This window comes from Protopterus annectens, chromosome 2.part1, assembly GCF_019279795.1.
Source record: "Protopterus annectens isolate FY-2018-M chromosome 2.part1, PAN1.0, whole genome shotgun sequence".
NCBI lineage: Eukaryota > Metazoa > Chordata > Ceratodontiformes > Protopteridae > Protopterus > Protopterus annectens.
The window spans coordinates 686650092-686665297 of NC_056729.1; the positions used below are offsets into that span (position 1 = coordinate 686650092).

At 38.6% G+C, this 15206-nt stretch overlaps 1 protein-coding gene across 1 annotated transcript in view; it reads right to left on the reverse strand.

The window, feature by feature from the left end:
• Positions 1-15206, reverse strand: part of DCHS2 (dachsous cadherin-related 2) — a 1158653-nt gene that overhangs the window by 172556 nt on the left and 970891 nt on the right. The window contains exon 17 of the mRNA XM_044062423.1: positions 8085-8215. Coding sequence (XP_043918358.1) covers positions 8085-8215 — 131 coding nt within the window. The remainder of the gene's footprint in view (positions 1-8084; positions 8216-15206) is intronic.

The following is a 15206-nucleotide window of genomic DNA, read 5'->3' on the forward strand; positions in this document are numbered from 1 at the left end:
TATATATATATATATATATATATATATATATATATATATTTGTGCAAGGGGTGTGAGTATACTGTATGGGACACCTGAGTATACATGGTTAGTACCACAATCTTTTCTCTTTGTATGTGTTTCATACATGGATAGTATCCCAGGTTATATGCTGTCACACTTGCATGTATTGTATCATTATGTTACTACTTTTAACAGTGCTTTTCTAAGTAAGAGTAGATTGCAGATTGTAGTACTGGAACCATACACCCCTGCATTCAAAGCTGGACTCTGAGTACTGATTATCATGTTCTTGGTGGTTCTAGGGGGTTGAGTACAGAGTGTAATTGGAGGCTGTTGAACTACATCTGTAATTAAGTGCTGATTATCTTCAAGGCAAGTGTGTTTTTTACTGTTGTACTAATTGAAGGCTTTAGCCTAGACAGCAAAGTATGTTATGTTTTGCAGATTACCTTAAAATAGAGAACATCGACATCTGTGCAGTGACAGAGGCCTAGTTCAAGGGTCCAGAGAGCACCCCTGCATTACCAGGCTATAATTTATACCACACCTTTCTGCCACCTAACCTGGACCGAAACACTAAAGGCAGAGGCATGTCGATATTCATTAAGGATATCCACACCTCCAGGCTAGTTGCTCACCATAATGCATCTGAGATAATCCAAGTACAACAAACTCTGGGCAAGACCGCAATCCAAACTGTAACTTGCTATAGATTCCCCCACCATACCCCAGGATTCCCACTCCTCATTTCTTGATACACTGGAAAATATTACAGTACAACCCAACACCTTAATAGCAGGCGATTTCAACTACCCCACCATTAACTGGGAAAACTACTCATGTACCAACTCTTTTGCTCAATGTTTTCTGGAATTCATAAATTCCAACACCTTGGATCAACTTATCCACACTCCCACAAGTGGCAGCAATATCCTAGACCTGGTCATTACCAGCATGTGTGACCGGTGTTCCAAACCAGAGGTCATTTCCTCATTGGTCAGATCCAACCACAAGCTAATCACCCTAGACATCAACATCCCGTCCCCACCCCGCCATTAGGGAAACCACAGTAAAAAATGTTTCCAAAGCCAACTTCACGCTTCTTAAGACAGAAGTGGCAAACTGCATGACGCCCATGCAGACAGACAATAGAGGTACAACTGCTGAATCCTATACAAATGCACTTTAAAAGCACTTACATGAGTGCATGGATCGTGCTATCCCTAACAGAACCAAGATGCTATCCTCCAAAAAAAGGAAGCCAATCTGGCGATCCCCTGCCATAAACAAACTCTACAACAGAAGAAAGAAACTGTTGCAAAAAAGAGTAAAATCCCATGATTGGAGGAACTCCCTGGTCGGCCTCAGTAAGAAACTGAGATCCCTCATAAAATCTTCCAAAGCTAGTTATGAAAACAAAATAGCAACTGATTATAAAGTCAAGCACAAAGCATTCTATAGGTATGTCAAGAATCACAATGGTAACACTCAGATCTGCTCTGAGTTACAGCACAATGGCTCTAAATATACAGAACCAACTGATATTGCCAACATCCTGGCAGATAGGTTCAGTGCTAACTTTACCCCCCTCTCATGCCCTAAAGGGCCCATCTCTATACCGGAAGAATGCAAAGATCCTGTAATCATGGCTTCACAGGTAAAAAACACATGCTCGAAAGCCAAGAAAACAGCATCCATGGGATCTGACAACATCAGAGGCTGTGTTCTACATGAACTACAGAGTGAACTATCACCCCACCTAAACACCATGTTCAATCATAGCCTCACCTCAGGCTTTTTGCCCACTGAATGGCGCAAAGTGATTAGCCTAATGAGCCTGGTCTGCAAGGCCATGGAAAGTATCATCATGGAACTTATAAACAAAGACATTGGTAATCTCCAAACTCTGGACCCCACCCAGTTCGGGTTTGTAAAAAGCAGATCATGTCTCCTAAACCTGATAGACTTCTGTGAAGCAGTCACCAAAGCCATAGACGAGGATAAGGTGGTTCACACAGCCTATCTAGATCTCACCAAGGCTTTTGACACCATCCCCTACTCTGGAATTATAAACTCACTAATCTAGGTATAAATCCCTATGTCACAAGATGGGTTACTAACTATCTCACTGACAGAACCCACACTGTGAAAGTAGCAGACTCCAAATCGGACTTCAGACCAGTGACAAGTGGAGTACCACAGGGCTCTGTCCTGGTCCTCTCCTGTTTGGTATCTACTTTTCTAAAGTACAGGCTAACACAGAAGGTCTTTGGCTAATGAAGTTCGCATATGACTGCAGACTAGGAGCCATAATTGAAACTCCTAACGATGTGGACATCATACAAAAAGGCCTCACTTAGACAGTGCCTGGTGTCAAAGCCATGGCCTCAAGCTCAATGCCAAAAAGTGCATTGTCATCCCCTTTGGTAAAAACTCTGTACCCATGAGCTACCACATATGCGGTAATCTACTTAACACCAAAAGTGTGATAAGAGACCTTGGGACACAGGTAGACAGTAGTCTCTCCTTTGATAATCACATCGCCACAGTAGTCAGGAAATCCTTCTACGTGGCACACCTCATCTTAAAAGGTTTCTCATCCAGGAAAAAAAGAGGTCATTGTTCCCCTCTACTCATCACTCATTAGATCCATTATAGAGTAAAACGCCCCTTTTGATATGTACCTCACAAGGCATCTAAAACAACTGGAAAGGCCACAGAAATACCTCACAAAGATCATTACTGGCCTCAAACAGATACCCTACGCAGACCATCTCAAAAAACTCCAGCTTTACTCCGTTGCATATCGCCTACTCAGAGGTGATCTCTGCCTAACATACAAAGATATGTCAAACACAGAGCTGTTGGACATGCTCCACTTAAAGAAATCCCAATCCCTCCTAGCTACAAGCTCTAGGGACCTAAACCTTGTCACCACAATAAACAGAACATGCTGGAGGGACAGATTCCTGTCCCAGAGACTTCACATACTCTGGAACAAACTATCTATCTATATCAAACAAACCTCCTCATTAGCACTCTTCAAGAAAAATCTTGATGATTGGATGGGAAATAGGAAATTCACCCCGGGGATCACCCCTGTGGCTCTGCTCAACAGGGGCAGGAAAATAATTTTCTTGGGTGGAAAAAGCCAGGGTAACTTTTTGTCTAGGCTTATATAGGCCCTAGGGACAATAGCCTAGTATCTACCTATGAATCTATGAACCTATATATTTTCTTTGAGAATTGCATTTATCAGTTACTATGTATTTCAAACACCTAATTACTATAAGAAATGGCATAAACAACTGAAAAAGTACACAAATAAACATTTATATGTATGCAAACTGTGTGTGGTGTCATGTCCTTTGCATTGTGTGTGGGCATATGTTTCATGCAATAATTCTCATTTGTAGGAAAGAATCAGACACTGGCCATTTGAAAAAGTGGCAACTGCAGGAATAATGGCTGTTTGATATTCTCTGCACCCTCTATATATACTCTCTTTATATATATCTGTAAGTCTTTATATATATATATATATATATATATATATATATATATATATATATATATATATATATATATATATATATATATATATATATATATATATATGGGTTCCCACGAATTTCAGTATTTCAAAATTATAATAGTGAAGTCTTGAAATACCAGAACACCAGAAGCGTGAATTTCAAAATCCCGAAGTACAGAGATTTTGAATTAGCGCTTCTGGTTTTGTGGTGTGTGAATGGTAAGATGAGAGTTGGGGTATGTATGTATGTGTATGTGTGCTGGTTAGGGGCTTTAGTGTATGTCAGTGTGTGTTTTGACTGTGATGTGTGTCTGCGAAGGTGTGTACAATGTGTGGGAGAGAGTTACCTGTGTGTGTCTGATTGTGCGAACTTGGAGTTAGTATATATAAGTAGGGGTGTAGGGGGGATGCAGCCCCCACATGGGGGTGCAGGGGGGCTTGCCCCTCTGCTTATCTGTAGTATAAGATAATATATTTGAGTTGGGGGGGAGTTGCATGTGTTTGTGTGTGTGCTGTATCTGTAGTGTACCGTCGGGATTTAGAATTTCGCAGTTTTAGGGTTTCGGTGTTTTGTGTGTTTGGCTATGTAATTTCAAAATACTGAAAATCGGGATTACATAGTGAATATATATATATATATATATATATATATATATATATATATATAGATAGATAGATATCTGTGTGTGTGTGCGTGTATATGTATCATTAGAATGTTTAATGTGTCCATATTGTACATTCCCTATGGTAGACTGATTGCTCTGCATGATATGCTAGAGAAATCATCCCACTATCTTACAGCTGAGACGGCTTAGTGGTAACTTGTTGTGGTTGTGTTGTGTAGGGTCTTGGGTTCAAGACTTGCAAGTGTTGGTTATTTTGTTGCAAGGCAGAACAGTTCAGCTGTGGAGGAAGGGATAATGGCAATAATTACAAGAGGTCCCTATTTTGGGCTCCTTCACCCCCATTTACAGTGCCTTTGGTCAGATGTTTTGCAGTGAGAGGTTCAAAGTGTGGATCCGATGTCTGAATGCACTACATACACATATATATCTATATATATGTATATATATATATATATATATATATATATATATATATACATATATGGGTCTATCTGATAACACCGACACGCCAAAACACTGACAACGAAATAACCGACACGACAAAATTGAAAGTTCAAAAACACGAAACTTCACATGCCCGACAAACCACAATCCCGACAATCAACAAAACAAATACCTTTCCCGAAAAACACACACACAACACAAGCACACCAAAAACCTTACAAACCTACACTAACCCTTACATACACAACTATCTATACACTAACCTTAACCCAAACCCTAACCCTAAGGTCCATCACTATCGCACACTTACCTTACCCGCACCCTAACTCTAACTCCCTTAATCCACCCCTAACCCTCAAGTCCGTCACTATCGCACACTTACCTTACCCGCACCCTAACCCTAACTCACTTAACCCGCCCCTAAACCTAATGTCTGTCACTATCGCACACTTATCTGACCCGCACCGAACCCTAACGTCCATCACTATCACACACTTACCTTACCCACACCCTGACCCTAACTCCCGTCCCTATCGCACACTTACCTTAACATGTCGGTGTTCTCAGCGTCAGGATTCTCAACTTTCGGTTTTCTCCATTGTCAGTCTTCCGGTGTCGGTGTTCTCGTTGTCGGCGTTCTGCACTTTCAGGTAGACCTATATATATATAGATATATATATATATATATATATATATATATATATATATATATATATACATATATGTGTGTGTGTGTGTGTGTGTGTGTGTATGTATATATATATATATATATATATATATTGTGATATAACTGCAAAAACAGAAGAGATAATACTTATACTTTCTGAACTTCTAAATATAAAAAAAAATAAATAAAATGAAAAGCGGCTGCCACCTATAAAGAACGAAAGCTTAATTATCTGTTCTTAGTCTGCGTATTTTTATTTATTTAAATATTTAAAAGTTTATCTGTTGTTGCAGCCACTTTTCATTTTATTTATATATATATATATATATATATATATATATATATATATATATATATATTGCACTAGTTTTCTCCTATACATAGAACAAATGTAATGAACAGGTAAGTAGCAATCAGATTTGTCAGTTTTCCTTGCCCATTTCATAGAAAAATAGCATACCTGCTAGAAGGTCTTGTTCATGATTCTGACTGGCTGCTTCGATTTTATCTCCTTGTTGTATAATCTAGACTTATTCATGCCTGACTTTGTATATTTGGTTGCTCAGGCTTTGCCTCATAACCAAACAATGCCAGTCAGAAGTAAATCCAGCAAAATAGGCAATAAACATAATTTTCTGATAGATTATGTAATTCAAGAATGTAAACTCCAAAAAGCAGTCAACCACAACCACTATTGAAAGTTGCAGCAGAGATTTTTGTTTCCTGTGGGAATATTCAGTAGAGAGCACAAGACAAACAAGTCCATTTATTTTGATTTGTATATTTATTTATTCTTTGTTGACTGGGTTAGCTCCATTGGGTAGTAGTCTCTTTTCATGAGGGAGACCCTGGGTGGTATTCTACTAGGGAAATTTGGCCAAGGCATCAAGGAACTTCCCCTTCTCCTTTCAACAAGTGCCACAGGATCTTTTACATCCACCCGAACTACTTCTAACTCAAGCAGATGGGACTTCAGTTTAATGTCTCATCTGAAGTACACCACTCACAGGAGTGCAGCTCCCCCACCCCCTCCTTATGCTGCACTCCAATGTCAGAAATCAATCTACCTGCATGGAAAAGAACCTATAGCCTTTTGCACCAAAGGAAAGTATGTTATCTGCTGTACCACTGACACTAAAACTGACTATACTTTATCTCAGCTTATTTTCACACTCAAGCAACTACTTGAGACTACCTCAAAGAACTCCTCAAAACAATAATATTGACAATGAACAGACTTAGCTAAAGTTTGTGTCTTTCAGCTTTTCCAGGTTAGGGGTCGCCACAGCGGAACTCTGGTCCGCTAATGATTGGCAGTTGATTTTTATGTACCGGCTTGCCAGGCCTGATGCACAACCTTCAACGAAGGTATGCCCATTCATGCATGTCTCCACGCAGAAGATGCTCTAGCTGAGAATCGAACTGGACTGCGTCTTACTGTGAGGCGACAACGCTACCGCAGCACCACCACCGCGATGTAACAGACTTAGCCAAAGTATTTTATTCTATTAAGTACTAAGCTGTAAAATAAAACTAAAAATAAATAAAAAAATGTAGATTCTCAGTTATGTCATAGCTAGACAATGTGCAGCTGTCCTACCCATACTTTTAGATCAAGTGACCTTAAAACCAAAATAACAAAATCAACATTTTTTGAACATCCAGAAGAGAATGCTAAATTAATGCACAATGAAAAATCCCCCCTCCCAATAAATTTTTAATTTTTTTCAGTTTAAGTAATAAAAACAATACAGTGCAGGGGCTAGAGTGATAATTTCATGTTAATTCCACCTAGTGTAAGTGTTTGGTTCCTTAAGGTTTGCTTTCAGAGTTAATCCTGGTCATTCAGTCTTAATATAAATCCCATCCCTGAGATGTATTATTTCTAAAATAATGTTCTTAAAAAGTATATGACTATCAAGTAGTGAAAGGATCATCTACTTCTGATTCAAAATGAAGAAATGTCCCATTTTTCTGAGGTAAGAGTATAAAACAAGATTCTTCTGCAGCCCTAAAGCACTGAAACAATGCAGCTGTTACTGGTATTCATTCTGTCTAGTCCCAATTTTGTAAGTTGTTGAGTCATTACTAATGTTGATGGCTTATAGTTGCAGAGAGTTGACATACTGGAGGAGGTTCTAGAGAATTACAGTTCACAATACATTTTAAAAAACATCTTTAGACAATTTGAAACCATTCATATGTATTCTGGGCCCAGGCTCTACATGAATTTAAGCTACAGATTGTTTGATCCTTTCATAAGACACTTAATACTCCCTTTCAACTGTATAGCCCTCTGAACCAAATGAAGGGGTGCCTCCTCCTCACGTGAGAAGAATACCTCACACACTAGTGGCGGCAGGGCACAATACATAGATCTATTGGCCTTCTTGACTTTCATATTAGTGATAAGGGTTTTTCATATGCAGGCCCAGCTATCAGTTACCCCTTATTCTGGTTTGTAATGCACCACAATGCAGCATTTTATATCCAGTAGCTCTCCAGTTAAAGCTGATGTCAGCAACGTACTGGCTATAAGGATGTTGTTCCCCTTTGTCTTCACCTGGAGATACTTCTGTAGTGGAGAAATGCCATCTCTGGCCCTGAGAAAGAATAGCGGCCATAACTGATTCATTCCACTCCTTCTCTACAACCAGCCCTCTGACTCCAACTCAAGCTAAGGTTTTAAGCACAGCAGACAAATTCTTGAGGTTTGCACATATTATTCACTTCAACAATAAGGTTTAAAACAAAAATATGTATATATTCTAAAATGGTATTACAAAACTGTGCATCCAGGTCTACATACTTTCAGCAATTTCAATGTGTTCCAGATGGGGAATTGTTGGAGCATTGTCATTTACATCGATAACTTGAATCTTTACAATGGCTGTTGATGAAAGCCTGGGACTCCCTCTGTCTGCTGCCTGTACCACCAACCTGATATTAAGGAAAGAGAAGCAAAATAAAGCATGAGTGAATGCACAAAAACTTTGAAAATGTAAATATCGTTAAAAGACATACAATTTACACTTTCTAAATTAAATCAATACGCATGTAATGAAAGGAATGTTGTAGTAAGGAGAAAACAATATTGTAGGTGGTAGAAAAATGTACAGGAACTTTGCATACGAAACTCTAGAGTAGGACATACTCATGCTCTCCCCTGTGGGTAGAGTGCACACTTCTTCACTGGATAACCTAGCCCTGTCTTTCAAAACACACCAGCCAATGACTGGTATTTATGCAATGAAGTTGCATTATGAGCAGTGAGGCAATAAACAATCAGCATTGTCTATCTATGAGTGCTTTTACTTTAAGATACAGTCGCTTCAGGGTAAGAATAAAAATAATGTTTTAGGGTGGACGGATTTCCCCCATATCTGTGGTCCAGGCATGTTTGCCCCTCCTGCAAAAAAAGAGTGTGTGTGTGTGTGCGTGTGTGTGTGTGTGTGTGTGTGTGTGTGTGTGTGTGTGTGTGTGTGTGTGTGCGTGCGTGCGTGCGTGCGTGCGTGCGTGTGTGTGTGTGCGTGCGCGCGCGTCACAGCTGATTTTAAACTGAGCAGCTTGAATACAAAGTTCTGAGAATGCAAGTACTTGAGATGTAATTTATGAAGTCATTTGGCCTGGAAAGTTTGAGATGAGCTTTTACATAACAAGCATATATACTGAATCTATTCAAATCCTTTTCTGAAAATGAATGATTATTAATATCAACTTCTGTATGTCAGTGAATCCTCTTCATCTCATTTTTTTAAAATGCAATATTTCCTTCCCCTAGAAATGCATCCTTTACTTTTGTTGTACTGAAATAATAGAGTACTTGAAAATGTTGCCTTGTTTTATACTCTGAACAAGTAATCTCATTTTAACTACATTTTTTAGAATATAAAATAATTATTCCAAGTGTATATTTCAGGTTATACAGAGGAAGCTTTAACTGTTACTTGACATCCCATCCTTTCTTAAGTATTTGCTATGATATTATTATTACAATCGTTTAAACAACTAAGAATTTGTCTAGCTTATTGAAAATTTTTGCTGAGTGCACTTTAAATTGATCATAAAAAGCTACATATACATATGTACATACATACATGCATGCATATGTGGAACAAAATATGTTTCTGTGCAAGGCTAGAGATGAGGTAAGCATTAGCAGAGAAAGGGAGGAGGAAGAAGACAGCAACAAGTACTATATGGAAAGACAGATACTTTGATCAATGTTGTTTTAAAAATTGTTTTGAGCAATGCCATCTTTGACCGATATGTGTTTTTATGCTGGGACAAGAGATGAACTTTGGAGAGGGTGACATACACCCTTCAACCATTCATAACTTGTTGTTAGCTGAACTGACAGCAGGCAAAGTATCATGGCCAGTTGCAAGTAAACTGTAAGTGATTAGTTAGAAGTACAGTCCTAGAAACGTGCTTGTTCTTTTCAGCTCTGATATTAGCTAAAGCACTTAACAGAGGAGCATCTCCAGTCACTGGCTTTTCTGACAACATGGATAAAAGTTGCAGGATAAAGCAGTCCTTAACTGTAATACTTTCAAACACATTTCTTTGAAACTGGTGTCATACATAGTGTAGGCCAACGTGGTCATGAGGATTAGGGCTCAGTCTTCAGGACCCTCCATTAGAAATGTTAGGAATTCTTGCTCCTTATCCTTCTTATTAAGCTTATCAACTCCAATGCTGCCACACAAACTGAGGTAATGGTACATTTTATGTACAGTAGGTGTTCCTACTCTAAGTGTGTGTGTGTGTGTGTGTGTGTGTGTGTGTGTGTGTGTGTGTGTGTGTGTGTGTGTGTCTCTCTCTCTCTGATACTGTGATTTACAAAGGATCTTGGTTTTAGAAAAATGTATTCAAGAGCAACATAACCGAAAGGGTATAGTTTGAAAAATTGTCCTAATTCATGGGTAATAAGTATATCCATGACACAGGTGGGTGCTAATCATTAACACTGCAGTAGCTCTAGGGAAATGCAACAAAGATGTATACGTACCTCCAGGAGAAAAGAATACAATGGCTATATGTCCTTGTGTGCTACTGGTGTTAATCAGAGAGCAAGTTTATGTTGTTTGGTGGTGGAAGCATTTGATGAGTTGCAATGGTTGAAGTGCAGGAGTGAAAGCCTCCTGCTCTGTGCTGTACTTGCTCTTTCGAGGTATTACCTTGTACTGTTCATCATAAGTGGAACAATACTGATATCATTTATTTTGTTACTGTTCTTCATTCTACATGGAACTAAACCAATATCATACTACTTCAATTAAATTGATATTTACTCCATAATAGTGCAAAGTACCCAATTCTGATGGGATTTAATTACTGTCTTCCTTATGAGCTAAAGGTTGCACTACTAAACACATTTTACAGCACGACTGAAGGAGTGCTTAGTAGTCTAACAAAGAGGAGTGAACACTATTAGATCCCCCAGCTCTAGTAAATATAAATAAATCTTGTAATTTCCTAATTTTACAGCATGGAGCAAGAGAACGTAAGAAGGTGAAGGTGCTCAGGGGGTCACAGAAATGGCTGAACACCTAATAGAAAGACAGACAACTGAAAAAAGATGAAGATATTGGAGGCAATTCAGCTGAAAATGGGGCTGCAGTGATGGGTCAATAACCTGCAGGAAATTATATCCTCACTAGAATCAGAGAAGACACAGATGTCTGATATAAATGTTCGGGAGAATATTATTCAGTGACATGAAAGTCATGTTGCCTAGAACTGCAGAACTGCTTGCAATTTAGCAGGGCCAGTGAAACACCTTGCATTCTCCAAAAGAGGCTGGAGAACTTGTCCTGTATATTAAGATAGCAAGTAAGACTGCTGCAATTGCCCTGCAGCATGGTATAAGGGAGGCAGAAGTCCCAAGGCAAGGAGACTTAGAAAGCAATAGTCCTCAGAAGGAGATGGAGTGCTTGTTTAACTGATGTCAAATACATGCAGGAATTAGATGGTCAGGCCAAACAGTTCTAAACCTGAAGAAATGGAAAGAAAAGTCAGAAGAAAATAGGTCTTAGGGAGCTGACTGATGAATGGGGAAGCAGTGCAATGTAGTACAGCAGAAGACAGATGTGGAGAATTGGGGTTCGAGGCACAGGTTGGAAGAGAAGAGAAGCCCAAAACTACAAAAATATTGGAGCAGGGAAGTGCTGACACCAAGGATAGGAGTAGAAGCAGGGAGTTCAGGCTCCAGTGGTAAAGGTACCTCTCAAGAAAATACTAGATCATAGGTGGAGAGGATTCATGTATCCAGGCAATGGAAGGCAGATGTACAACTACATGCTACCACACCAAGTAACCAGAAAAGTCTAAGCACCACACTGAGGTGGCTTAATAAAAATACCAGTGGGTTCTGCACTGCTTAGCCATTTGTTTGTGTCTTTCGGCTTTTCCCGGTTAGGGGTCGCCACAGCGGAACTCCGATCCGCTAATGGTTGGCAGTAGAGTTTTACATGCTGGCTTGCCGGGCCTAACACACAACCTTCAATGAAAGAACACCCATTCACGCATGTCGCCACACAGAAGACACTCTAACTGAGAATCGAACGGACAATGTCTAACTGTGAGGCGACAACGCTACCGCAGCACCACCACCGCAGTCTGCTTTGTAGTGCGAAAAATGCAAGTACTGGAATTCAATAAATACAAAGTTTTATAAACTTAGGCCAAGCTAAAGTGGTGGGACTCATTACAAGCATCATCAAGGCAATGGAATGAAAGACAGTTCACAGCATTATAGACTGGAATTTCACAGGTCTGACTTCCATTATTTGGGAGGGACCTTTTAGTGAAAGCTGGGAAGTGAACCCTATAAGTGTTTTATTTTCTTGTTCCTAGAGATGGGAGGGACTATTAATTCTCTTCCATGATAAGTTAATTATACTCTCAAGCAAGGGCTTCTAGCAGTATGCACTGACTTTAACCATGCATTATATAACTCAAAGAAACCATAACAAGCAAAATGGATTAGAAAAAAGAGTAATGTTGCATTTTCATTTAGAGCTACTTAAATTGATGAAACTATACAGACTGACCAGGTTTGAATTTTGAGCTTCAACTCAGTGAAATTCTTATATAAATGTATAAGAATATATATACAAGAAGCAAGCAAGGGAGCATGTTGTGCTTGCTTCACGAGACATATAAAGTAATGGAGGAGAGGCTGGAACACATTTTGGTTACATTGTCTGTGTTTCAAACTGTGTCATAGATAATCACATTCATTGCAGTGTGTCTTTGAAGATGAAGCCAGGATGAATCACTGTGCTTATTTCCTGGTGGTGTGGCACAGTTGCTCTTAACTGAGGGCTTATACTCATGTGCTTGGACATCCCTAGTAATCTATTCATTCGACACAGCCCCTGACAAGTATGGAGAGAATAAAACAATGGGTCGTTCTGCATTTTTATTTATAGTTTTTTGATAAAAGGAACAGTAAAAGGGTAGAATGAACCCTTATTGGATTTGATCTACACATTTACTATTCAGCTAGAGTTTCAGTAAAGGCCAAACTGATGCAACTCTTGTCCTTTTTTAGACCATCATCCTCGATGCCACTAATCTTCTTTATTCGCTGTTACTGCATTTGAAATGTTTACTTCCTCTTATTTTTCATTCACAGTTCTTGTGCTCTAGTATTCCATCCAGCCTTCCAATTTACACATCATTGTATACAACCATGCTATATTCTTACTTTACACTGCACTGCCTTTTCTTACTATTTAAATGTTTTCTTGTTGTTTTGGCTATTGTACAGTTTGTTTTTATGATGTCACACTTAGTTGTATTCCTGCCCATGTGTCCTGGGTCATGCCCAAAAAAAGTCTGAGGACCATGCACCCATCTGGTTAAAAAAATAAAAAATAAAATAAAATACAATAAATGGGTGTTGGAACTGCCATGTGAAGGGTGAAAGGTGGAAGGACATTATTAGGTGATTACATTAATTTGGAAGCTTGCAATGCCCCCCAGTTAGAAGAAGGGCACTTAAGCATTCATTGCTGCCTTTTTCATACAAAGTACAAGAAATGTTCAGTCTGCGTCCTCACTAGGGCAATGTGCAAGTGACTATGCTTAGGACAGAATGAACTATGTGTACCTTATCTATTTTTTTTTTTCAAAATGTGATATAACTGTGCACATTAGTTAAATATAACTACTGAGAGATAATGTGGGGGAATTGCATACTGTAATGGGAATTTTTTTTAAATGAGTTATGATCTATATGTGTGTTATTTGTTTCTCAAAATGTGTTCACATACGGCTATTAATTAAATGCACCCTTTGCAGGGAAAACATAGAGAATGTTGCATATATGTTGCATTGGGAATTGTTTACTGGTTGTGGTAAACTCTACTGTGAAACATGTATATATATATATATATATATATATATATATATATATATATATATATATATATAGCTAGATAGATATACACATAAACACACATACATCATGTGTGTGTGTGTGTGTGTGTGTGTGTGTGTGTGCATGTGTGTGTGTGTGTGTGTGTGTGTGTGTGTGTGTGTGTGTATATATATATATCTATATATATATATATATATATATATATATATATATATATATATATATATATATATATATATATATATATATATATCTGGTTCTACTTCTGTAGACCAAAATACCACTTACCCGAAATTCAGATAACTGAGATGAAAAGGCTGACAGCACAAGAACACCAAAGACCCGGAAAACTGACTTACCACTCCACGTAAGTAAACTCTTGGCCATCCTGTCGAACTTTGCCCCTTACCTGCAGTAGTGTGATCTCTGAATTGGTATATTTAGTCATGGGGGATGTGAGGGTCACAGCCCTCCACATTGGTGGGTTTGCTTTCCTTTGGTTTCATTTGTTTTTAAGGATGGCCAAGAGTTTACTTACCTGGAGTGGTAAGTCAGTGTTCCAGGATGTCGGTGTTCTTGTGCTGTTGGCCTTTTCATCAGTTATGTGGGTTTCGGGTAAGTGGTGTTTCAGTCTACTGAAGTAGACCCATATATTTATTTATTATTTTTATTTATTTACCATTTGTAAGCGGAGTCCTGGGGAGAAAAGCTCCACAAAGTTACAGAGTAATAAGTCACACATGATAAAAAATATATGATAGAAAATAGGAGGTAACATAGTATAGGGCATACACACCATAAGTTAACTTGTTATACGAGATTAACTATTTAAAATAATATATTTTCATAGTACAGATATGTGAGCATAGCTAGTTTGTAGTATAAGCATAAGTATTGAATATGTACATTTAGTTGCATAGTAAACACATGATTAAAATATTTACAATATGTACAATTAACATAGGTCAAGCAGTGTCAGAGAAAAGTATATGTCAGGGCACCAGGCAATAACTGCCTGTAGTAGGGTGAGGGTTCAGGGGGTATAATTGCAGTTACATATATGGTTGTCATAAAGGTGTGATTTAAGGAGGTTTTTGAATGTGGATGTGTGGTTTTGTAACCTGAAGTCAGGGGGCAAGGTATTCCATATTTTTGCAATCTCATGGGGGAATAGAGATTTCCCAGAACTGTTCTTACATGGAATAACTTCTATCATGGCTTTGTTGCTGGATAGTTGTTCCCTGTTAGAATTGTAAAAGTTTAGAAGGCCGGTTAGGGCAGGGGTTTTATCAGGATGGTATAGTATTTGATGTGCTAGGTTAAGTTGGTGGTAGCATAGTAGGTTTAGAAATGGAAATTCTAGCCGGTGTAGTTTGTGTAGGGATTGGCAGTGATGAGAGCAGGGCTTAGCATTGGTGGTGAACCTAGCTATTTTGTTGTAGCATGTAGAAAGTTTGTTCAGCCAGTTTTATTTAGATTTGTTAACAGAGGGGATTCATAGAGTAATGTTGATAAGAGATGGGTTCTGGCTATGGCAATTTT